Source organism: Caretta caretta, chromosome 1 (assembly GCF_965140235.1).
Source record: "Caretta caretta isolate rCarCar2 chromosome 1, rCarCar1.hap1, whole genome shotgun sequence".
Classification (NCBI taxonomy): domain Eukaryota; kingdom Metazoa; phylum Chordata; order Testudines; family Cheloniidae; genus Caretta; species Caretta caretta.
Window position 1 is genome coordinate 259,401,502 of NC_134206.1, and position 23,375 is coordinate 259,424,876.

The 23,375-nt window shown below is 53.9% G+C and overlaps 1 protein-coding gene across 1 annotated transcript; it reads left to right on the forward strand.

Annotated features, from left to right (window-relative positions):
• The first annotated feature begins 1,333 nt into the window (after positions 1-1,333).
• GALR3 (galanin receptor 3) lies at positions 1,334-13,614 on the forward strand. Its single transcript, XM_048833695.2, has 3 exons — positions 1,334-1,466; positions 7,273-7,642; positions 8,982-13,614. The coding sequence occupies exons 2-3, from the start codon at positions 7,293-7,295 to the stop codon at positions 9,862-9,864; spliced, it is 1,233 nt and encodes a 410-aa protein (XP_048689652.1). The 5' UTR covers positions 1,334-1,466; positions 7,273-7,292; the 3' UTR covers positions 9,865-13,614.
• The last annotated feature ends 9,761 nt before the right edge of the window (positions 13,615-23,375 follow it).

Below are 23,375 nucleotides of genomic sequence, written 5' to 3' on the forward strand. Positions count from 1 at the left end.
ACCATCCGTTGCTGGGTGTTGGGGGAAATCTCACAGCTAAGCCCTGTTGAGCAGAGTTGCCAGAGCAGGCAGCACCCAGGGGAGTGTGAGTGTGAGACCACTCGCCATACAGAGTGAATTTGAATGGCTGCTTGCCTCGGTGCATCCCAGCAGCGCTTAATTTGTAATGAAAGAGGTGCCGGGGCTTAAGCAATTAGGTGCTGGGGATCAAGCACTTTTTAAATTTTAATAAGTGACGTGGTAAGCCCAAATAAAGCACTGCATCCCGGCCACCTGGGAAAGCTCCCTCCTGTATGAAGCGGTGCTGCATCCATTAACCCAACATGGGACTGGGCCCTTGGAGAAGGGAGAGAAGTGGATGGCAGGGGCGGAAGGGTTAGTTGCTCACCCTCCCCAGCGCGTGCCTCTCCCAGCAGCGATTGTGTGTTCCCCAGAGCAGTGGGGAGAAGCCACGATTGAGAGACTTGGGAGCCGTCTCATCTAAACTCCCTTGGGGAGCAGGGGAATGAGAGGAGACAGGAACTCCCTTCTTGACCTGCGCCTTGACAAGGCCACATGCCTCCAAGCCGCCTGTTCTCATAGCCACACGAGTACTGGGGCCAGGCAGACACACAGCCTCTGGGGCCCTTCATTGCCCTCCCTGGCTGCTTCAGAGTTTAACCCTGTGTGTTTAACTAGCCTACCCAGCCACGGGCCCCGGGAGGGGGGCTGGAGTCCTTGCACACCCCATGCTCTCTGAGGGGTTACTGCCATGGCTGAGCTGGGCTCATGATGCCCTTGGCGCTCTGGCCTGTGTGTTAGTGTCACCGCAGGGCCCACAAGCGGCTCTGCCTGCGACCCCTCGAGTCCCACCCCACACACCTCCCCTCCCCAGGCGTCCCAGCAACTCCTGCCGGGGAAGGTGCCACCCCTCCTCCAACAAGCCACTCTAGCCCCTGTGTGTCTGGCTGCCTGCAGGGTGTCCCCCCGCCCCGTTACCCCATGCCCCCAGGGGACCCCCGGCACCCTCTGCTGCGGGAGCTGAGCCGCTGGGGGGACACGTGCGGCAGCTCTGTCCTCCCCTCGGTGCCGGCCAGGCTCATGACGAGCCTGGGGGCGCTGAGGCTCTGTACCCCAGCGGGCGGGGGGCAGGGCCCGGCGGCAGATCGGCTGGGCCGGGCCAGGCCAGGCCAGCGGGTCGCTGCGGGCTCTGGGGGAGTTTCTGCCCGTGTGAGCCACCAGCCTGCTGTGCCGCGGGGGAAGGGGGCGCTGGACGCCGGGCGCGGGGGAGTGAACGCCGGCGCCGGCCTCCCGGAGCGGGGAGCAGCGCGGCCGGCGGGCGGCGCCGGGAAGGAGGGAGCCAGGGGGGGCCCGCGCCACGTGCGGGAGACGCAGCTCAGGCAAACTCCGGGTCCCCGCTGGCCCGTGCGGAGGGAGCGGGATCGCAGCGCCCCGGCCCCGCGGGGCTCCCCCGGCGCGAGGCGCAGGTGAGTGGGCGGGGCCGGGCCGGGCTGGCGGAGGCGGCGCGTTCGCTCGTCCCTTGCTCCGAGTCCTGCCCCGTCCCCGGGGCCCGGGGGGAGCGAGCGCCCCGCTGCCAGCGCCCGCCACTCGACGGGGAGAGCGACAGAGCCCGCCCGCTGCTGCCGTGCGGCTCCGGGCTGGGGGGGCAGGGGTCCGTGTGGGGCAGAGGGGATGTTGGGGGAGGGGGAGAGCTGGGGGGACAGGGGTCCGTGTGGGGCAGAGGGGATGTTGGGGGAGGGGGAGAGCTGGGGGGACAGGGGTCCGTGTGGGGCAGAGGGGATGTTGGGGGAGGGGGAGAGCTGGGGGGACAGGGGCCTGTGTGGGGCAGGGGGGATGTTGGGGGAGGGGGAGAGCTGGGGGGACAGGGGTCCGTGTGGGGCAGGGGGGATGCTGGGGGAGGGGGAGAGCTGGGGGGACAGGGGTCCGTGTGGGGCAGAGGGGATGTTGGGGGAGGGGGAGAGCTGGGGGGACAGGGGCCTGTGTGGGGCAGGGGGGATGTTGGGGGAGGGGGAGAGCTGGGGGGACAGGGGTCCGTGTGGGGCAGGGGGGATGCTGGGGGAGGGGGAGAGCTGGGGGGACAGGGGTCCGTGTGGGGCAGAGGGGATGCTGGGGGAGGGGGAGAGCTGGGGGGACAGGGGTCCGTGTGGGGCAGAGGGGATGCTGGGGGAGGGGGAGAGCTGGGGGGACAGGGGTCCGTGTGGGGCAGAGGGGATGTTGGGGGAGGGGGAGAGCTGGGGGGACAGGAGTCTGTGTGGGGCAGAGGGGATGCTGGGGGAGGGGGAGAGCTGGGGGGACAGGGGTCCGTGTGGGGCAGAGGGGATGTTGGGGGAGGGGGAGAGCTGGGGGGACAGGGGTCCGTGTGGGGCAGAGGGGATGCTGGGGGAGGGGGAGAGCTGGGGGGACAGGGGTCCGTGTGGGGCAGAGGGGATGCTGGGGGAGGGAGAGAGCTGGGGGGGACAGGGGTCTGTGTGGGGCAGAGGGGATGTTGGGGGAGGGGGAGAGCTGGGGGGACAGGGGTCTGTGTGGGGCAGAGGGGATGCTGGGGGAGGGGGAGAGCTGGGGGGACAGGGGTCCGTGTGGGGCAGAGGGGATGCTGGGGGAGGGGGAGAGCTGGGGGGACAGGGGTCCGTGTGGGGCAGAGGGGATGCTGGGGGAGGGGGAGAGCTGGGGGGACAGGAGTCCGTGTGGGGCAGGGGGGATGTTGGGGGAGGGGGAGAGCTGGGGGGACAGGGGTCCGTGTGGGGCAGAGGGGATGTTGGGGGAGGGGGAGAGCTGGGGGGACAGGAGTCTGTGTGGGGCAGAGGGGATGCTGGGGGAGGGGGAGAGCTGGGGGGACAGGGGTCCGTGTGGGGCAGAGGGGATGTTGGGGGAGGGGGAGAGCTGGGGGGACAGGGGTCCGTGTGGGGCAGGGGGGATGCTGGGGGAGGGGGAGAGCTGGGGGGACAGGAGTCCGTGTGGGGCAGAGGGGATGCTGGGGGAGGGGGAGAGCTGGGGGGACAGGGGTCCGTGTGGGGCAGAGGGGATGCTGGGGGAGGGGGAGAGCTGGGGGGACAGGGGTCCGTGTGGGGCAGAGGGGATGCTGGGGGAGGGGGAGAGCTGGGGGGGACAGGGGTCTGTGTGGGGCAGAGGGGATGTTGGGGGAGGGGGAGAGCTGGGGGGACAGGGGTCTGTGTGGGGCAGGGGGGATGCTGGGGGAGGGGGAGAGCTGGGGGGACAGGGGTCCGTGTGGGGCAGAGGGGATGCTGGGGGAGGGGGAGAGCTGGGGGGACAGGGGTCCGTGTGGGGCAGAGGGGATGTTGGGGGAGGGGGAGAGCTGGGGGGACAGGGGTCCGTGTGGGGCAGGGGGGATGCTGGGGGAGGGGGAGAGCTGGGGGGACAGGAGTCCGTGTGGGGCAGAGGGGATGCTGGGGGAGGGGGAGAGCTGGGGGGACAGGGGTCCGTGTGGGGCAGAGGGGATGCTGGGGGAGGGGGAGAGCTGGGGGGACAGGGGTCCGTGTGGGGCAGAGGGGATGCTGGGGGAGGGAGAGAGCTGGGGGGGACAGGGGTCTGTGTGGGGCAGAGGGGATGTTGGGGGAGGGGGAGAGCTGGGGGGACAGGGGTCTGTGTGGGGCAGGGGGGATGCTGGGGGAGGGGGAGAGCTGGGGGGACAGGGGTCCGTGTGGGGCAGAGGGGATGCTGGGGGAGGGGGAGAGCTGGGGGGACAGGGGTCCGTGTGGGGCAGAGGGGATGTTGGGGGAGGGGGAGAGCTGGGGGGACAGGGGTCCGTGTGGGGCAGGGGGGATGCTGGGGGAGGGGGAGAGCTGGGGGGACAGGAGTCCGTGTGGGGCAGAGGGGATGCTGGGGGAGGGGGAGAGCTGGGGGGACAGGGGTCCATGTGGGGCAGGGGGGATGCTGGGGGAGGGGGAGAGCTGGGGGGACAGGAGTCTGTGTGGGGCAGAGGGGATGCTGGGGGAGGGGGAGAGCTGGGGGGACAGGAGTCCGTGTGGGGCAGAGGGGATGCTGGGGGAGGGGGAGAGCTGGGGGGACAGGGGTCCGTGTGGGGCAGGGGGGATGCTGGGGGAGGGGGAGAGCTGGGGGGACAGGAGTCTGTGTGGGGCAGAGGGGATGCTGGGGGAGGGGGAGAGCTGGGGGGACAGGTGTCCGTGTGGGGCAGAGGGGATGCTGGGGGAGAGCTGGGGGGACAGGTGTCCGTGTGGGGCAGAGGGGATGCTGGGGGGGAGCTATGGAAACAGGTCTCTGTGAGCAGGGGTGCTGGAACAATTTGTGGGGGGGGGGGGTTGCTGAGAGCCATTGAACCAAACTGTAAAGCCTGGATAGGATGGAAACTGCTTTACAGCAGGGGGTGCAGCAGCCCCCATAGTTCCAGCACCTATGGCTGTGTGAGGCAGAGCAGGCTCTGGAGTGAGAGCTATGGGGACGGGTCTCTCAATGTTGAGCACAGGGGACCCGGGGTGGGCCGGGAATCTGTGAGGACAGGTCTCTCCTTATGGGGCAGAGAGGATGCTGGGGGGAAGATCTACAGGGACAGGTCTCTCTGTGTGGGGCAGAGGGGATTCTGGGAGGGAAAGCTGTGGAGACAGGTTTCTGCATGTGGGGCAGAGGGGATTCTGAGAGCTGTGGGGGACTGGTCTCTCTGTTTGGGGCAGAGGGGATTCCGGGGAGGAAGACCTCTGGGGAGATGCTCACTCCATGTGGGGCAGAGGGGACTCTGGGGTCGGGGGCAGGGATCTATGGGCATAGGGGATAGAGGGGATTCTGAAAAGCTATGGGGACAGATCTCTCTGTGCGGGGGAGAGAAGATGCTGGGGTGGGGGAGATGTATGGGGACAAGTCTCTCCATGTGGTGCAAAGTTTACTCAGGGATGAGAGCTCTGGGGACAGGCCTCCCCCCTGTGTGGAGCAGAGGGGATTCTGGGGGGTGAGAGGTGTGGGGGGAAGAGAGGACGCTGGGCGGGAGAGCTGTGGGAACGGGTCTCCCCCAGTGTGGGCCAGAGGTACAGAGTCAGCCCCTCGAGAGCCAGGAGCGCAGAGACAACCTACTGGAGTGATAGAAAGGGTTTTACAAATGAGAGGGAAAGCCCTGGTCCTGGCTGGAGTAACACAGAAGAAACTCTGGGGACTCGTGGCACCCATAAAAAGTTGATCAGATGTTGCTTGGTAACAGTGTCGTTCCCTCATAATTACTGATCAACCAATGACAATTTATTCTGCTGCGGTAATAAGAAGAAGAAGAAGAAGAAGATCATCTGATATAGGGTACGATGCTTGTGCCTCATTGGTGACGTGCACTGTCACGCAATGCTCTGCTTGAGGCCGTTGTGTGCGCGAAGTCCTGGAATTAACCAGACTACTCCAGTTTCCTGCTCATGTAATTGAACTTAGCTTCTTAATGATTATTACTTTGTCTTACGGTAGTGCCTAGAGGAGCCAGCCGGGACCATTCTGCTAGGTGCTATATAAATACATAGAGAGAGATAGTCCCTGCCTCAGAGAGCTCACAATCTAAATTGACAGGCCAGATGAAGGGTGGGAGGAAGGGAAATGGGTACAAAGTGGGACAGTGACTTGCTCGAGGTCACAGAGACAGGAGTAGAACCCAGGTCTCCTGATGCCCGGGCCTGGGCTGTGTCCACTGAACAAAACTGCCTCTGCTCATACAAAACTGGTCATTTTTCTAATTCATCCCTGGATCTCTGATTACTTCAAACATGGCAAGAGGCAGCCATCCCCTGGTGTGGGACACCGAGTGATCTCTAGATGCTGGCCCCTCCCCTGTATAGAACAGTGGGGACGCTGGGTTGAAAGAGAGAGCGCTAAGCCCTCTTTGGTGTGGGACAGAGCAGAGGGAGCCGGGCTGGAGGGTGCTGGGGTCATGCATGGTGGTTTGCTCTGGTAAGGAAGGGCTGATTGTGTCCCTCCTAACTTAGATGGTAGAACCCCTCAGCCTAGGAGACCTCCCTGCTATCAGAGCTGGTTAGGTGATGCTGTGGGGATAGAAGGTGCAGCGTCCCTTTCCCCTCCCCCAAGGGCTGCCTCCTCCTTCCCTGGGGGCCTCTGCTGAGCCCCTGTCAAAGGAAAGCTGAGATTAAAACTCACTAAAACAAGAAATCCCAAGAGGTTTAACGGCTTTGGGAATGTGATGGAGTAAAGGGGGTCAAGTGGTGCCTGGCAGAGGCTCCCCCCACCAGCGGCCGGTGTCACCGTTGGTACTTGCACCCTTGCAGTTTTGGCTGGTGCAGGAGGAGGTCTTGGATTCAGCACAGCTAGGGTCCCTGTGGTGACCTAAAGCCAAGCAAATCCTGACTGGCTGATCCCAGTAGAAGTCCAGCCAATTACGTCACAGTGGATGAAAGGACTTGGCATCTCTTGATGTCATCATTAAATCAGCTTATTGGATGCTGACGTCTAATGGGAGATGGGACCTCAGGGGCCACAAGGGAGCGAAAGGCCTTGTTCTTAGTTTAGCAGGATGTCAAAGGCTATGACCCTCCGCTGTGCTCTGATGTGACAGCAGGCCAGGGTTCGACTCATAGTGACCAGCAAACACACTGCAGTCTCACCCCAAACGCCACTGCACCTCAGTCACCTCACTGGGGTGTCCCTGTGCATGTGTTTGCTCTGGCCAGAACTGGCCCTTGGTTTTGTGAAGCTCTGTGTGAAGTGACAACTCCTGCCCCACTCAGGTTCAAGCCTCACCTCCCTGTATCCGCAACTCTGCCAGTCTCCTCCTCCCTGCCTGTGACCCCCTCAGGCTGTAGCAAATCCCTCTCAGCTCTGAGTGAGGCTCTGTGGCTCCTGGGGACCCTTCCTCATACGGGCCAGGAGATGGCGCCAAAGTGCAGTTTTCTAAGCGGGGGTAGGAAGAGCTGTTATGAAATTCACCCCCTGCCACTGCCCTTGGGCGCCAGACTCAAACGGGACCATGGACAGGGGCCCAGGGATGGGGCCCAGTATGATGGGTCGGTGGGAGTGTGAAGTGAGACCCTGGAAGGGCAGGGATCTATGCAGCTGCATGGGCCTAAAGGCACCACCGCTCCTTTACAGTAGCATAGCCAAAATGCACACTAGGGCCTCTCACTGGGAGGCTCATGGGTTCGCCTTGCTGAGACACCCCAGAGGGGTGTTCGCTCCAGCTAGGCGGAGTCAATAGGAGCAGGGCTGACAGTAGCTGCTGTGTTCTCCACTGAGAGGTGTTCTTGTGCTGCTGGTACCCAGCGGACGCTGGAGATGCACAGTGGACCTGCTGTTTTTCTCTCTTCCCTCCCTTGCCAGGCCCACTGTCTGATGGGGAGATGCCAGAGAGCTGGAATGCCTCCTCCAACAGCCTGGAGGTGCGAGCCGCAGGCATCATCGTGCCAGTGGCCTTCTCCCTCATCTTCCTCCTGGGCACAGTGGGGAATGGGCTGGTGCTGGCTGTGCTGCTGCGTAATGGCCAGGTGAAGTACAACACCACCAACCTGTTCATCCTCAACCTGGCCATGGCGGACCTCTGCTTCATCATCTGCTGCGTCCCCTTCCAAGCCACCATCTACACACTGGACGGGTGGCTCTTCGGCCCCTTCGCCTGCAAGGCTGTGCACTTCCTCATCTACCTCACCATGTATGCCAGCAGCTTCACCCTGGCAGCCGTCTCTGTCGACAGGTGAGCAATGTTCCCTCTAATTTCTGACAGGCCATGTGCGCAAAAAATTTCTTCTGTGCAAATTGTTGTGCTTCTGTGCAAATTTTTGTGCGCGCGGTGTTTTGCCGTGTGCGCGGGGTTTACGATCTGTGTGCGCCCGCACAGCTTAGAGGGTACAGTGCAGGTGAGCCTCCTCCACCCTTCCCCAGTCACGCTTTGGGTCTCTTGCTTCAGTTCAAGAGACTGGATTGGCATGGCGAGGTAAGTGTAGGAGAAAAGCAGACCCCACCCACGTCTGTCAGGAGCGGGCACAACCCACCCAGGACAGGGTCACTCACTGTGTCTGGGGTTTGATCCCCAGTGGCCACTTGTCACTGCTGTCCATTTCTGACCCAGTGGCAGGCCGTTGCACAGGGCCATGCATGTGCTCTTACCCTCAACCACAATCCTAGCAGATCTACCCTGACCCATTCCACAGAGCTCCCTCACCTTCCACCTCCATCCCCTCCCTTGACTCATTCCACAAGTCTCCCTTCTCTGCCAACCCACAGATTTCTCCTCCCAGCTCTCTCCATTCTCCCTTCCCCTCGTAAACCTCTCTCGTTATCCCTCTCCCCCATTTCCCTTTCCTCTCTCCTGCCTTCTCTGTCGCTCCTCACCTCCTGCTCCTCCTCTCTCTCAGCACCCAAAACAAGCTCTCCCACAGTCTGCTTACCCAGCCCTTTCTCTTCCTTGCTGGGGAGAGGTTGGTTTGTTCTTCCAGACAGGAGTGGACTGAGGCTGGATTTCTGCTCTCCAAACCCATCAGTCCCCCAGGCCCAATGCAGCAGGGTGCTAGTGAGGAAACTAGAATCTCTCCCATGGCTGACTGAGGAGGATCAAAGAGTCCATTGAGTGGAGGAGGGATTGGGGGAAGAATGCTTGGGTGGTGGAAGAAAGAAAGAAAGAAAGAAAGAAAGAAAGAAAGAAAGAAAGAAAGAAAGAAAGAAAGAAAGAAAGAAAGAAAGAAAGAAAGAAAGAAAGAAAGAAAGAAAGAAAGAAAGAAAGAAAGAAAGAAAGAAAGAAAGAAAGAAAGAAAGAAAGAAAGAAAGAAAGAAAGAAAGAAAGAAAGAAAGAAAGAAAGAAAGAAAGAAAGAAAGAAAGAAAGAAAGAAAGAAAGAAAGAAAGAAAGATCAAATTGACCAGGGGGTTCTGCTTAATCCTCCCTTCCAAGGGATGGAGGAGGGAAGATGAGAGGCCCCACTGGAGACAGCACCTGGGAGGGGGCTGCATGGAACAGCAGGACAGTGACCGTGAAGTTCCTTTGCTGACTCATTTGTTTTGCTGTTTAAACCCCACCTCACCCCATCCCACGCTGCAGGTACCTGGCCATTCGCTACCCGCTGAAATCCCGGGATCTCCGGATCTCCCGGAATGCAGTGGTTGCCATCATAGTGATCTGGACCCTGTCACTGCTCTTCGCAGGGCCCTACCTCAGCTACTACCAGATTGTCCACTACCACGGGGTACCCATCTGTGTCCCCATCTGGGAGGACCAGCACCGGAAGATCCTGGACATCCTCACCTTTGTGTTTGGGTACCTCCTGCCTGTGGCTGTCGTGAGCTTGGCTTATGCCAGGACCATCAAGTTCCTGTGGACCTCAGTAGACCCTGTCGAGAGAATCTCAGAGTCCCGTAAGGCCAAGTGCAAGGTCACCAAGATGATTGTGGCTGTGGCCATACTCTTCTGCCTCTGCTGGCTGCCCCACCACCTGGTCATCCTATGCTTTTGGTTTGGCTACTTCCCCTTCAACCGAGTCACTTATGCCTGCCGCCTGGCCTCTCACTGCCTGTCATATGCCAACTCCTGTCTCAACCCCATTGTCTATGCCCTCATCTCTAAGCATTTCCGCAAGAAGTTCAAGCTGGTCTTCACTTGCCTCCTCTTCCAGAACAAGAACAGGAAGAAGAAGAGAGCTGGCAATAAAGTCCACGTGACCAATGTGGCCAACAATGCTGTAGGTGCGTATGGAGGGAACACCGAGGTCTCACAGATCCAGGAGGAGAATGCCAGGTGCTGCCAGGGCCTGCTGCGGAAAGATGCTGAAGACACCCATCTCCCTGAGGCATGGACTCATCAGCTACAGGACACCACTGCCTCTGCTCAGAGAGGACTGCTGGCTGAAGAAAGTTCTGTAACAACTGGCAACCCACTGGCTGTGACCTCACCAGGAAGATCTCAGGGCCTGCTGACCCTCCACTGATAATATAAACCAAGAGGAGAAATGCATAATCCAGTGGGGGAGTCACCCTTCCACCCCTGTGTATGCAAGCAGATTGAAGGATGTAGCCATTGGGAAATTGCACTGCAGTGATGGCTAATCTTAACAGTGTCAGCTGTGGCTTTTTTATGATCGTTCCACTCTTATCCACTTCCCTGTACCATTCTTGTGGGAGCAGTGGAATCCATCAATGGAAATTCAGAAAGCAGGAGCATGCTAACATAAAAACAAGAGACATGGAGAACTAGACACAGCATGATCCCTGGGGAAAGGACTGGACTCCCATTGCCCTAGGCACGATATTGAAAATATGTGGCGAGGAGAAGGGGAAGGAGTTTTACCACCATGTGCGATATGACACCACACAATTAACGGTGTGATCCAGTGTAAGGCACTGCCCACATATTGGGGTTCAAAGATTTGAACTTCCCTCTTGAGATTAATTAGCCCCTCGATAAACCCTGTGTGGGTGTCTGTTGCTCACAGTCACCCAGGGGGTATTCCCCCTACACATTTTCAACAGTGCCCACTAATTTTGCATGGCATCTTGGGTACTGGAAAATTGCGACTAGCAAAATTAACGTACCCTGTTTGAAACCACATGCTGTGGTGTGGGTATCAGAATGCTGGGGGGCGTGGTTGGAAGAATGTGTGTGTGTGGCTATGTGTGAAGAGAGTTAGTCATTTTGTTTGGGCTAGGGATGGGAATAGGATCTCTATGTGTGTCTGTGAAAACGGGGCAGTTCAAAACCTCTGTCACTGGAAAAACTGGGGCAATGTGTCTAACATCTCATGCTCAAATAAATTGGTTAGTCTCTAAGGTGCCATAAGTACTCCTTTTCTTTATCCCAAGCAGTGGAATTCTGTTCCCTGACTGGGTGTCTTCTCCTCTCTAGTAATTCCCAGCAGGTTTAGGCCGTTCTCCAATGCGAATCCTCCTCCCCCAGCTACTCCACTCTGTATCACAGAGGGCCTTGTTTGCAATTCTAGCTGAAAACCCCAATTGCAAGGAAGTCAGCAGCTCATATCAATATCTTCTTATACTAATTCTACCACCATCACTGTTATTAAAATGATTTATTATATAGCAAGTAAAAAATGGAAAACCTGGTATTATTACATCTTAGTGTCCCCTCCCATGCATGCTGATAGACTCATAGAAGCTTGAGATGGAAAAGCTCTGTTAGTTTATTAAGTCGGTCTCTTCCCTCCACCCTGGCAAAGCAGGATGATTCCCTACAGAACACTTCCTAGTGTTTTGTCCACTCTAGCTTTATATGTCCTCACTACTGTCCTAATGCTCCTTTGGGTATGTCTACACTACGAAATTAGATCGAATTTATAGAAGTCGGTTTTGTAGAAAGCGGTTTTATACAGTCGATTGTGTGTGTCCCCACACAAATGCTCTAAGTGCATGTAGTCGGCGGAGTGTGTCCACAGTACCGAGGCAACCGTCGGCTTCCGGAGCGTTGCACTGTGGGTGGCTATCCCACAGTTCCCGCAGTCTCTGCCACCCATTTGAATTCTGGATAGAAATCCCAGTGCCTTATGGGGCTAAAACATTGTCGCGGGTGGTTCTGGGTACATATCGTCAGGCCCCCGTTCCCTCCCTCCCTCCGTGAAAGCAAGGGCAGACAATTGTTTTGCGCCTTTTTTCTTGAGTTACCTGTGCAGACACCATACCACGGCAAGCATGGAGCCTGCTCAGCTAACCGTCACCGTATGTCTCCTGGGTGCTGGCAGACGTGGTACTGCATTGCTACACAGCAGCAGCAACCCATTGCCTTTTGGCAGCAGACAGTACAGCATGACTGGTAGCTGTCGTCGACGTAGTCCTGGGTGCTCTTTTAATCGGGCGCCTGGGCAAACATGGGAGTGACTCAGCCAGGTCATTTCCCTTGTTTCGTCTCGTGGCGATTCAGTTCTACCGGCAGTGCGCTGCCTTTTAACCTCCAGCCAGCAAAAGATGATGGCTAGTCGTCATACTGCTCCATCTTCGGCCGAGCACCCAGGAGATAATGATGGCTAGCGATCGTACTTCACAGTCTGCTGCCAGCAAGATGTATAAAGATAGATGAAGTGGCTCAAAACAAGAAATAGACCAGATTTGTTTTGTATTCATTTTCTCCTCCCTCCCTCTGTGAAATCAACGGCCTGCTAAACCCAGTTTTGAGTTCTATCCTTGAGGGGGCCATTCAGTTTCTCGCAAAGCCACCCCCTTTGTTGAGTTTAATTCCCTGTAAGTCAACCCTGTAAGCCGTGTCGTCAGTCGCCCCTCCCTCCGTCAGGGCAACGGCAGACAATCGTTCCGCGCCTTTTTTCTGTGCAGACGCCATACCACAGCAAGCATGGACCCCGCTCAGATCACTTTGGCAATTAGGAGCACGTTAAACACCACGCGCATTATCCAGCAGTATATGCAGCACCAGAACCTGGCACAGCGATACCGGGCGAGTAGGTGACGTCAGCGCGGTGACGTGAGTAATGAGGACATCGACACAGACTTCTCTCAAAGCAGGGGCCCTGGCAATATGGGCATCATGGTGCTAATGGGGCAGGTTCATGCAGTGGAACGCTGATTCTGGGCTCGGGAAACAAGCACAGACTGGTGGGACCGCATAGTGTTGCAGGTCTGGGACGATTCCCAGTGGTTGCGAAACTTTTGCATGTGTAAGGACACTTTCATGGAACTTTGTGACTTGCTTTTCCCTGCCCTGAGGCGCAAGAATACCAAGATGAGAGCAGCCCTCACAGTTGAGAAGCGAGTGGCAATAGCCCTGTGGAAGCTTGCAACGCCAGACAACTACCAGTCTGTTGGGAATCAATTTGGAGTGGGCAAATCTACTGTGGGGGCTGCTGTGATGCAAGTAGCCAATGCAATCAAAGATCTGCTGATATCAAGGGTAGTGACCCTGGGAAATGTGCTGGTCATAGTGGTTGGCTTTGCTGCAATGGGATTCCCTAACTGTGGTGGGGCCATAGACGGAACCCATATCCCTATCTTGGCACCGGAGCACCAAGACGGCAAGTACATAAACCGCAAGGGGTACTTTTCAATAGTGCTGAAAGCACTGGTGGATCACAAGGGATGTTTCACCAACATCAACGTGAGATAGCCGGGAAAGGTACATGACGCTCGCATCTTCAGGAACTCTGGTCTGTTTCAAAAGCTGAAAGAAGGGACTTTATTCCCAGACCAGAAAATAACCGTTGGGGACATTGAAATGCCTATATGTATCCTTGGGGACCCAGCCTACCCCTTAATGCCATAGCTCATGAAGCCATACACAGGCAGCCTGGACAGAAGTCAGGAGCTGTTCAACTACAGGCTGAGCAAGTGCAGAATGGTGATAGAATGCGCATTTTGACGTTTAAAAGCATGCTGGCGCAGTTTACTGACTCAGTTAGACCTCAGCAAAACCAATATTCCCACTGTTATTTCTGCTTGCTGTACGCTCCACAATATCTGTGAGAGTAAGGGGGAGACGTTTATGGCAGGGTGGGAGGTTGAGGAAAATCACCTGGCTGCTGGTTTCGCACAGCCAGACACCAGAGCGGTTAGAAGAGCACAGGAGAGCGCGGTGCGCATCAGAGAAGCTTTGAAAACCGGTTTCATGACTGGACAGGCAACGGTGTGAAAGTTCTGTTTGTTTCTCCTTGATGAAACCCGCCGCCCCTTGGTTCACTCTACTTCCCTGTAAGCTAACCACTCTCTCCTCCTCCCTTCGATCACCGCTTGCAGAGGCAATAAAGTCATTGTTGCTTCACATTCATGCATTCTTTATTAATTCATCACACAAATAGGGGGATAACTACCAAGGTAGCCCAGGAGGGGTGGTGGAGGAGAGAAGTACCAGGAGGGGTGGTGGAGGAGGGAAGGACAAGGCCACACAGCACTTTAAAAGTTTAAAACTTTAAAACTTATTGAATGCCAGCTTTCTGTTGCTTGGGCAATCCTCTGGGGTGGAGTGGCCGGGTGGCCAGAGGCCCTCCCACCGCATTCTTGGGCGTCTGGGTGAGGAGGCTATGGAACTTGGGGAGGAGGGTGGTTGGTTACACAGGGGCTGTAGCGGCGGTCTGTGCTCCTGCTGCCTTTCCTGCAGCTCAACCATACGCTGGAGCATGTTGGTTTGATCCTCCAGCAGCCTCAGCATTGAATCCTGCCTCCTCTCATCACGCTGCCGCTACCTTTCAGCTTCAGCCTCTCTTCAGCCTGCCACTTAATCTCTTCAGCCCACCACCTCTCCTCCCGGTCATATTGTGCTTTCCTGCACTCTGACATTGTCTGCCTCCACGCATTCGTCTGTGCTATGTCAGTGTGGGAGGACAGCATGAGCTCAGAGAACATTTCATCACAAGTGTGTTTTTTTCGCCTTCTAATGTTCACTAGCCTCTGGGAAGGAGAAGATCCTGTGATCCTTGAAACACATGCAGCTGGTGGAGAGAAAAAAAAAAGAGGCAGTGGTATTGAAAAAGACACATTTTCTAGAACAATGGCTACACTCTTTCACGGTAAACCTTGCTGTTAACATTACATACACAGCACGTGCTTTCATTCCAAGGTTGCATTTTGCCTCCCCCCACCACGTGGCTAGCCCCTCACCCCCCCTCCCCCATGGCTAACAGCGGGGAACATTTCTGTTCAGCCACAGGCAAACAGCCCAGCAGGAATGGGCACCTCTGAATGACCCCTTAAGAAAAGCACCCTATTTCAACCAGGTGACCATGAATGATATCACTCTCCTGAGGATAACACAGAGAGATAAAGAACGGATGTTGTTTGAATGCCAGCAAACATACACTGCAATGTTTTGTTCTACAGTGATTCCCGAGTACGTGCTACTGGCCTGGTGTGGTAAAGTGTCCTACCATGGCGGGTGGAATAAGGCTGCCCTCCCCAGAAACCTTTTGCAAAGGCTTTGGGAGTACATCCAGGAGAGCCGCAAATGTCAGGGCAAATTAATCATTAAACATGCTTGCTTTTAAACCATGTATAGTATTTTAAAAGGTACACTCACCAGAGGTCCCTTCTCCACCTGGCGGGTCTGGGAGGCAGCCTTGGGTGGGTTCGGGGGGGGGACTGCCTCCAGGTCCAGGGTGAGAGAAAGTTCCTGGCTGTCGGGAAAACCGGTTTCTCTGCTTGCTTGCTGTGAGCTATCTACAACTTCATCATCGTCATCTTCCTCATCCCCAAAATCTGCTTCTATGTTGCCTCCATCTCCATTGAAGGAGTCAAACAACACGGCTGGGGTAGTGGTGGCTGAACCCCCTAAAATGGCATGCAGCTCATCATAGAGGCGGCATGTTTGGGGCTCTGACCCAGAGCGGCCGTTTGCCTCTCTGGTTTTCTGGTAGGCTTGCCTCAGCTCCTTAAGTTTCACACGGCATTGCTTCGGGTCCCTGTTATGGCCTCTGTCCTTCGTGCCCTGGGAGATTTTGACAAATGTTTTGGCATTTCAAAAACTGGAACAGAGTTCTGATAGCACGGATTCCTCTCCCCATACAGCGATCAGATCCCGTACCTCCCATTCGGTCCATGCTGGAGCTCTTTTGCAATTCTGGGACTCCATCATGGTCACCTCTGCTGATGAGCTCTGGCCAGTGTGGCAAGCTGCAGTTGACCATGCAAACAGGAAATTTAAATTCAAAAGTTTGCGGGCCTTTTCCTGTCTACCTGGCCAGTGCATCTGAGTTGAGAGTGCTGTCCAGAGCGGTCACAATAGAACACTCTGGGATAGCTCCCGGAGGCCAATACCGTCTAATTGCGTCCAGAGTACCCCAAATTCGACCCGGCAAGGCCGATTTAAGTGGTAATCCCCTTGTCGGGGGTGGAGTAAGGAAATCGATTTTAAGAGCCCTTTAAGTCGAAAAAAAGGGCTTCATCGTGTGGAGGGGTACAGGTTTACATCGATTTAACGCTGCTAAATTCAACCTAAACTCCTAGTGTAGACCAGGGCTCAGTCTTCATGGAAATCTCGAATGGCTGCAAGGCAGGTATGGGAACAGGATTGGTTAGTGGAGTGGAATCATGGGGAAGATCTGGCTTAAGAAATGGGCCCCTCTGTTTGATAACCACTGACACTGTATCCAAAGTTAAAGAGCTGTTCCTTTGGATGAGCCCCCTGGCCTCAGTGCAGTCACATTGGAACCCTCCCTTGTTCCTGCAGCTGTTCCCCTGCATTCCCACCTGGCCCTGCAGTCCCACTGGAATGTTTCATTGTTAAGGCAGCTGGACCACTCAGATTTATACAACACCGCCTAGCCCCTGACAAGAGAGTGGCTGACATCCCCCAGTGCTGACCCAATGGGGGAGAACACAGTGGGGTGGTATGTAACCTGCAGGGTTTGGGGCAAAGGGGATTATTGCTTATGAGGAACTGCTGGGATTTCTCTCCCGTGTGAGATTAATAAACCTTGGTGAATTTCTTTGCCTAGTCTGTGTTCTTCTTTACTCTCCGTGCTCCAGCCACACTCACTTAACACAGTGGGGATTATTTCCCTATTTGGGACTGGGGAAAGGAGCAATCAGGGATTCTGTGAGCTCCCTGACCTGCTTTCTGATGAGACTTGATTACTAACTACTAAAAAATTGACCCAACACATCCTGCATAATTATATGTAGGGGACAGGTCCGAAAATTTCAGGAAGGAGCTGAAAGCATCATTGGAATTCAATAGAGAGTCATGGGAAAGATAGAGTCATAGATTCCAAGGCCAGAGGGGACCATTGTAATCATCTAGTTGATCTCCTCTATCATGCAGTCCACAGAACTTCCCCAGAATAATTCCTCTAGAGCAGATCTTTTAGAAAAAACAGCCACTTAAAAATTGTCACTGATGGAGAATCCTCCATGAGGTAAATTGTGCCAATGATTAATTACTCTCACCATTAAAAAATTATACCTTATTTCCAGTCTGAATTTGGCTAGCTTCAACCTCCAGCCATTGGATCATGTTACACCTTTCTCTGCTTGACTGAAGAGCCCATTATCAAATATTTATTCCCCAGGTAGATATATAGAGACTGACATCAAATCACTTTGGATGGGCTATCACGAGCAGGAGAGTGAATTTTTGTGGGGGGGTGGAGGGCGAGAAAACCTGGATTTGTGCTGGAAATGGCCCAACTTGATGATCACTTTAGATAAGCTATTACCAGCAGGACAGTGGGGTGGGAGGAGGTATTGTTTCATATTCTCTGTGTGTATATAAAGTCTGCTGCAGTTTCCACGGTATGCATCCGATGAAGTGAGCTGTAGCTCACGAAAGCTCATGCTCAAATAAATTGGTTAGTCTCTAAGGTGCCACAAGTACTCCTTTTCCTTAACCTTCTCTTTGTTAAGCTAAATAGATTGAGCTCCTTGAGTCTATCACTATAAGGCATGTTTTCTAATCCTTTCATTATTCTTTAGAGGAACAGCCGTGTTAGTCTGTATTCGCAAAAAGAAAAGGAGTACTTGTGGCACCTTAGAGACTAACCAATTTATTTGAGCATGAGCTTTCGTGAGCTACAGCTCACTTCAGATGAAGTGAGCTGTAGCTCACGAAAGCTCATGCTCAAATAAATTGGTTAGTCTCTAAGGTGCCACAAGTACTCCTTTTCTTTTTTCATTATTCTTGTGGCTCTTTTCTGAACCCTCTCCAATGATCAACATCCTTCTTGAATTGTGGGCACCAGAACTGGATGCAGTATTCCAGCAGCAGTCACATATGTGTCAAATACAGAGGTAAAATAACCTCTCTACTCTAACTCAAAAATCCACTGTTTACACATCCCAGGTTCGCATTAGCCCTCTTGGCCACAGCATCACATGGGGAGCTCATGTTCAGCTGTTTATCCAGCAAAATCCCCAACTCTTTTTCAGTCACTTCTTCCCAGGCTAGAACCCCCCATCCTGTAAGTGTGGCCTGCATTCTTTGTTCCTAGTTGTATACATTTAGCCATATTAAAATACTTCTTGTTTGCTTGTGCCCAGATGCAAGAGGAGAAAAGGAGAGGTGAGGGAAGGTGAAATAAATCATTTGATGCAGTTCCTACGCAAATCAACAAAGAGACTAGAAGATGGGGGAGTTTGCTTTAATTCACACTGACAAGCGACGGGATGCACTGAGAGAGGAAGCAGAGCCGGCTAGGGAGTGGAGGAGAAAATCAGAGTTAGGAGAAACCCTGCACACAGAAAGCTGTACATCTGACAGGAGTCTTAGTCCCACCCGCACCCCTTCACATGGGGTCATGCTCTTGCAAAGGCCTTTTGAATGGCTAAGGCCCCAGGAGCACCCTGCCCTAAGCCAGCTTTCTGTGATGTTTCAGCCCCAGATCAGCAGAACTGGCATTTTTGATCAGCACAGCAGAGATCTCTGAGGCCAGAAAATTTCCCAGAGTGAGAGAGCCTTTGATCAAAGGCCTGCAAGTGAGATCAGTGAACACTCTCAGCTAACAGCAGGGGTCTTTTCCCGCAGAGAGCACCTGTCCCTGGGGCACAGCAGGAGAGCACAGCGAAGGAATTCTAACAGAGGTTACACACAATACTCACTCCACAATACTGAGTGATTTCTACAATGCCTGCTCTCTGAGGCTCCCAAAGCACCCTGCTGACTTTACAGAGTACTGATCTGTAGCGAACGCTTTGTAACTCAGAAATGCAGCCATTTCTGGGGTGAAGGCTGTTCCAGAGTATACAGGAACATTACACAACAGAGCAGGAAGAGGGGAATCCCATACTCAATTGAAAATGAAACGTTATGGACAGAATGTAATGAGCAGAATTGAAATTAGGCTAGAGAACACTGGGGCTAACTCCCTGGTGGGCCAGAGGGACATGGGGGCATGCTGGGAAGTGGGCCACCTGAATAGAAGCACTCTTTCCCCAGTCCAGTGAGGGGAAATGGTTGTGACTTTCTCCTGCTCCTAGGCAGGGGCAACTGGCGGGTTTCTTTGGCCAGAAAAAGAAGGTCTGGGCAGGGAGGCTTAGGATCTGTTGGCCTAGCAAGGAGTCTAGCAGGTAGCGGCTGAAAAAGCCAGGGAAAGAGATGGGTAGCTCAAGAAGAAGGGGGAGAGAGTGGTGGTGTTTTAAACTTGTTTAGGAATCCCCGAGATAGCAAGGGCTGCAGGGTACACATGCTAGGGGAGCAGCCCTGCCCTCAAAACTGGGAAAGGGGCAAGACTTGCTGGGCATCTCTATGAAAACAGACAGATAGACAGACACACACATGGAAAGCGTCTGACTCTCAGAGTGCAAGGCCCTGGGAGACCCTGAGGGAGCTTTTGAAGAAACAGTGGACTGGGTCCAGGAAGAAACCATAAAAAAAGCCACCCAGCCAACGAACCCTAAGGAGGGGATTGTGCTTTCCCTGGAGATGCAAGGCCTGAGGAGGGAAATTAAGGGCCCGTGGGGAAGCAGTGATGGTAGCGTTGTGGTAGGAGGAGTTGGGAGAGTCTTTGGCTAGGCTTGACACCTTCCCAGGGCTAGTGCCTTTGAGCTTCCCTCTGACTGCAATTAAAAACCTGCGGCTGACCTGGTCCAGCCGGGGGATGGGGGGCTGTTTAATTGTAGCATAGATGTCCGGGCTTGGCCTGCAGCCTGGGTTCTAGGCCCCTGTGAGGTGGGAGGGTCCCAGAGCTCACACTGCGGTCTGAGCTGGAATGTCTACACTGCAATTAAACAGCAGCATAATTTGAGTCAGCTGGCACGGGCCAGGCGCAGGTGCCTAATTGCAGGGCTTAGTACTGTAGCCAGGCACGGTTTGTCAGGCTCTCACAGGAGCATTTTGAGCCAGGGAAAAGACTAAGTTAAGGTTTTGGCTTTAGGTTGGACCTCTTGTTTGGCCTTTCATTTGTCCACATGGGGGTATGTGCATTTTGGTTTAGCTGGAGGGCTAAACTAACCAACAACAGGGAAACGGCCGCAACAGTTGCAGTCTCACAGCAAAAGGGCTGCAAAGCATCAGGCTGCAGGGATTTAGCAGAGAGCTGGCCCTGCACCCCCAGCCCCACTCCACACTGCTGTCTTCCCCAAAAACGCTTTATAGAGCTCATTTAAAAGCAAGGATCCCGTGGCTACTTTAGAGGGAAACACAGCCCTCAAGAGAAAAAATGAAAACTCAGTGCTCTGTGCAGTGTGTGAAATCCCTTTGACTTCAATGGAGCTGCACCAGGGCTGAATTTGTCCCAGGCAGAGAGCACTAAGAAGTAAAGGATATTGTAGAAAGAAGGGGAAAGTGAGTTTGTATAAGAGCAAAGGTGCAGAACTCTAACAAATCATCAATTTAAAATCTGGGTTTGGTTCCAGCTCTCCCACGCACTTCCTAGTGACTTTGAGCAGGGCACGTCATTCCCCCATGTGCCTCCGTTCCCCGTGTGTGTGTGTGTGGGGGGGTGATAATACTTCCTTTCTCCCACTCTCTGTCTTGTCTGTTTAGGCCCCAATCCTGTGACCTGCGAAGCAGGTGCTCAATTTCACGGAGATCAATGTGATTACTCATGTGTGTAAAGATCAGCACATATTTTTCAGGATTGGGACTCTTTGGGACTCATGGATGTAGATAGAGCCTTGTACAATGGGGCCCTGATCTCAGTTGGGGCCTCCGGGCATTATTATAATAAAAATTAAAACAAAAACCCAACTGGCCCAGTTGTCCACTCAGAGATTCATGTGCACCTGCATCAAGGGGGAGCTGTGTGCACAGAGATGTGATCAGGCCCCATAATTGTTTTTCAAACTCTTCCAACTTGTCCTGCAACCCCCCTATGACATACCCCTTTGTCTGATCCAGAACAGACTCCGTATGCTCCCTGACAAACTTCTCCTATATTCTGTAGCCAGACCCCTGGATTCTGTGGCAATCCAGCACAGCTGATTCTGCTGCAGGTTCAGATACATGTTTGCATTAAAGTTAATCTGAAAATGGTTATTGCACTCAGCATGATAGTCTCCCTCTTGTTTAATTAGCTATTGAACTTAATTAGTTTTACACTGCCCTAAAATGTTTAATTTTTTAGCAGGCTGCAGATTTTTTGCACTGGCAATGCATAAATGAATTCTAGATGTTCTCAGGTTGGAAGCAGGAGGTTTTGGCAGCTTGGCAGGGGGCAGTTAGGAGGACTGTAGGCTCCCTGGAAGTCATGGGGAGCAGTTGGATACTGTGGGATAAAGATATCAGCTAGATGTTTCTGCTAAAATGATCTATTGATTGTTATTGTTCCAGGCTGTACGCAGCACGCACTACCCTGCTTTACACTCAGTGCATATTTGGCTGGTTTTCTTTCCTCCCATAAGGCCTGGAGACTGAATCTATTTGAAACAAAGGCTTAAATTCCGGAGCAAGCGGTGGATTCTGCAGTGAATTCCACAGCTGCAGAATTGCAGAGTATAGACTGTCTTGTCTCATTTGGTCAACGTGACTCCGGAGCACAGGTAAACAAACAGGCTGGTCCTGGTGTCATGCAAAGCAGTGTGGGATGGCAGCTGGCAGACTGCCAATCTAGTGGGAAGGGGCAGCGTGTTCACATGAGTATTAGTCCACACAAACTCAATACGTGATGAGCTTAATATGCTGTCAAAGTAATTATGGAATAGGTGTTACCTGGCCAGTTAGTATACTCTGAAGCATGGCATGATGCATCATGGGGATGGAGGTCATTTGACTACATACTAATTCAAATTAACGCAGTTGAAACCCTCTATGTAGACAACACCTAAACAAAACACTAATGGGTTAGTTAGTTAACTCTGATAAGCACCTTTCAGAGGAAAAAAGCATTAGCATCAAGCATGCTGGACTGGATCCTGCAGAAGCAGACGTCGGGGGAACAGAGCACTGGACTGGCACTCAGGAGACCGCTTCTATTCCAAGCCCTGCACTGATCCGCTTGAGCTTTCTGTGCTTCGAATTCCCCGCCTATAAAAGGGAAACACTGATACCTCCCCACCTGCATAAAGCCCTTTAAGATCTTTGGAAGAGAAGCAATTTGCAAATGCTGAATATTATTAGTAGCAATTGTGGCTGGGAGTGAGCAGGAGCCAGACAGACACAGAGATGAACAACGTTAGAGCGAGAAAAGCAAATGAGGGAAATTGGTTAATGATGCATGGGCACCACCGGTTTGGGGATCATTCCACCTCACCTCATCATCGTGGGTCCGTGTGAACAAGCAAAAGGGGCAATTGGAAAGAGATTCCCTGGGGAAGCTGGAGTGAGCAGCTCCCCAGGCAGATTGCCATCTACAAGGATCTGTAAGAGAATCATCAGCGGCTGGCCAAAAAGGAACCAGGGTGGGTCTGGGATAAGCTCTCACAGTCTGGGTGTCACAGAGGGGTGTAACTCTTGTGTTGTCCCAGCAAATCACTCCCACTGTGCTAGATGCAGGATCTAAGGGGGATGGGAAATAGGAGTGGCTCACTGGGGGTAGCTATGCTGAGGTTTGTGTTGCTTTGAGTTACCAACATCAAGCCACATCCTAGATGGGGTGTGTTTAGATGCTAGCTCTGGTGAGGATGGGCTGCAGGCTGAGCCAGTTCACAGTAGTCATGGAAATCCAGGGCTGGCTCTTCCCAGAGGTTGCAGCCAGCTTCCCTTATAGGGGCACAGAGATCCGGCTCCATCTCTGCAACAGTAAATGAGAATAGCTTCAGAGTGTGCTGCAATATTAACCTCTTGGGTGCCTCTCTGGGATGGGGTAAGGATTGTTATCTCCATTGCACAGATAGGGACTAAGGCACAAAGCCCTTATCCAAGCCCACTGAAAGAAGGAAGGGCAGCAATGGGACTAAAACATGGGTCCTCGTGGTTACTAACACTGTGGTCAGTCCATTGAACCACATGACTTACCCTTTGAGGAGGGCACAAAAATAGCTTGGACCTTTCCTGCTGGGCTTCACTCTGAAGAAGCATCCATTTTTTCTAAGCTACAACAGACACAACCGTGATGCTAGATCATGACGCTGGGGTAGAAAAGACCACATGAGCACTGATGGTCCTGATCTCCAATCCTCTGTCCTCTCCCACTAGAGCTGTGACTGGGACTTCCTTATGATAAAGTGCCTGGCTTGCTCCTCCCAAATCCCAGACCCACCCAGCTGTGTAGAGTTAAAGACACCCTACCACCCCCACCGTCCTCTTCCTGGACAAACAGCTTAACATGCAGGGAAGAGCTCAACAGCTAGTAGAGGGCCGGGAACACTTTCCTGCTGCCTCTCCAATCCCAGCTGAGCTGAGGGACCAGAGGTGGTCTATGGTTCCCCCTTATCAAGGTGAAACTGCCCATTAAATTCAGAAAAGTGGGGGGAAGTTATCTTTGGTGATTGAAATATGCTGTGGTACTTTCCAGGAGAAAGAAGGAGAGTTCGTGGCCTGCCTGCCATTCCAGCTATTCACAAGTAAGTTAATGAAGGGGCTCTGAAGAGCATATAGTCAGTCCAGTAGTTACCCGGGAGAGAAGGACTGGCCTAGTCTCTATTAACAACTAACAGAACTGGCAGGACAAAGCTAAAAAGG

Coding starts and splice junctions, on each gene's coding strand:
- GALR3 (XM_048833695.2), top strand. CDS start 7,293: ATGCCAGAGAGCTGGAATGCCTCCTCCAACAGCCTGGAGGTGCGAGCC. Junction 7,643..8,981: donor GCAGCCGTCTCTGTCGACAG/GTGAGCAATGTT, acceptor CCCACGCTGCAG/GTACCTGGCCATTCGCTACC.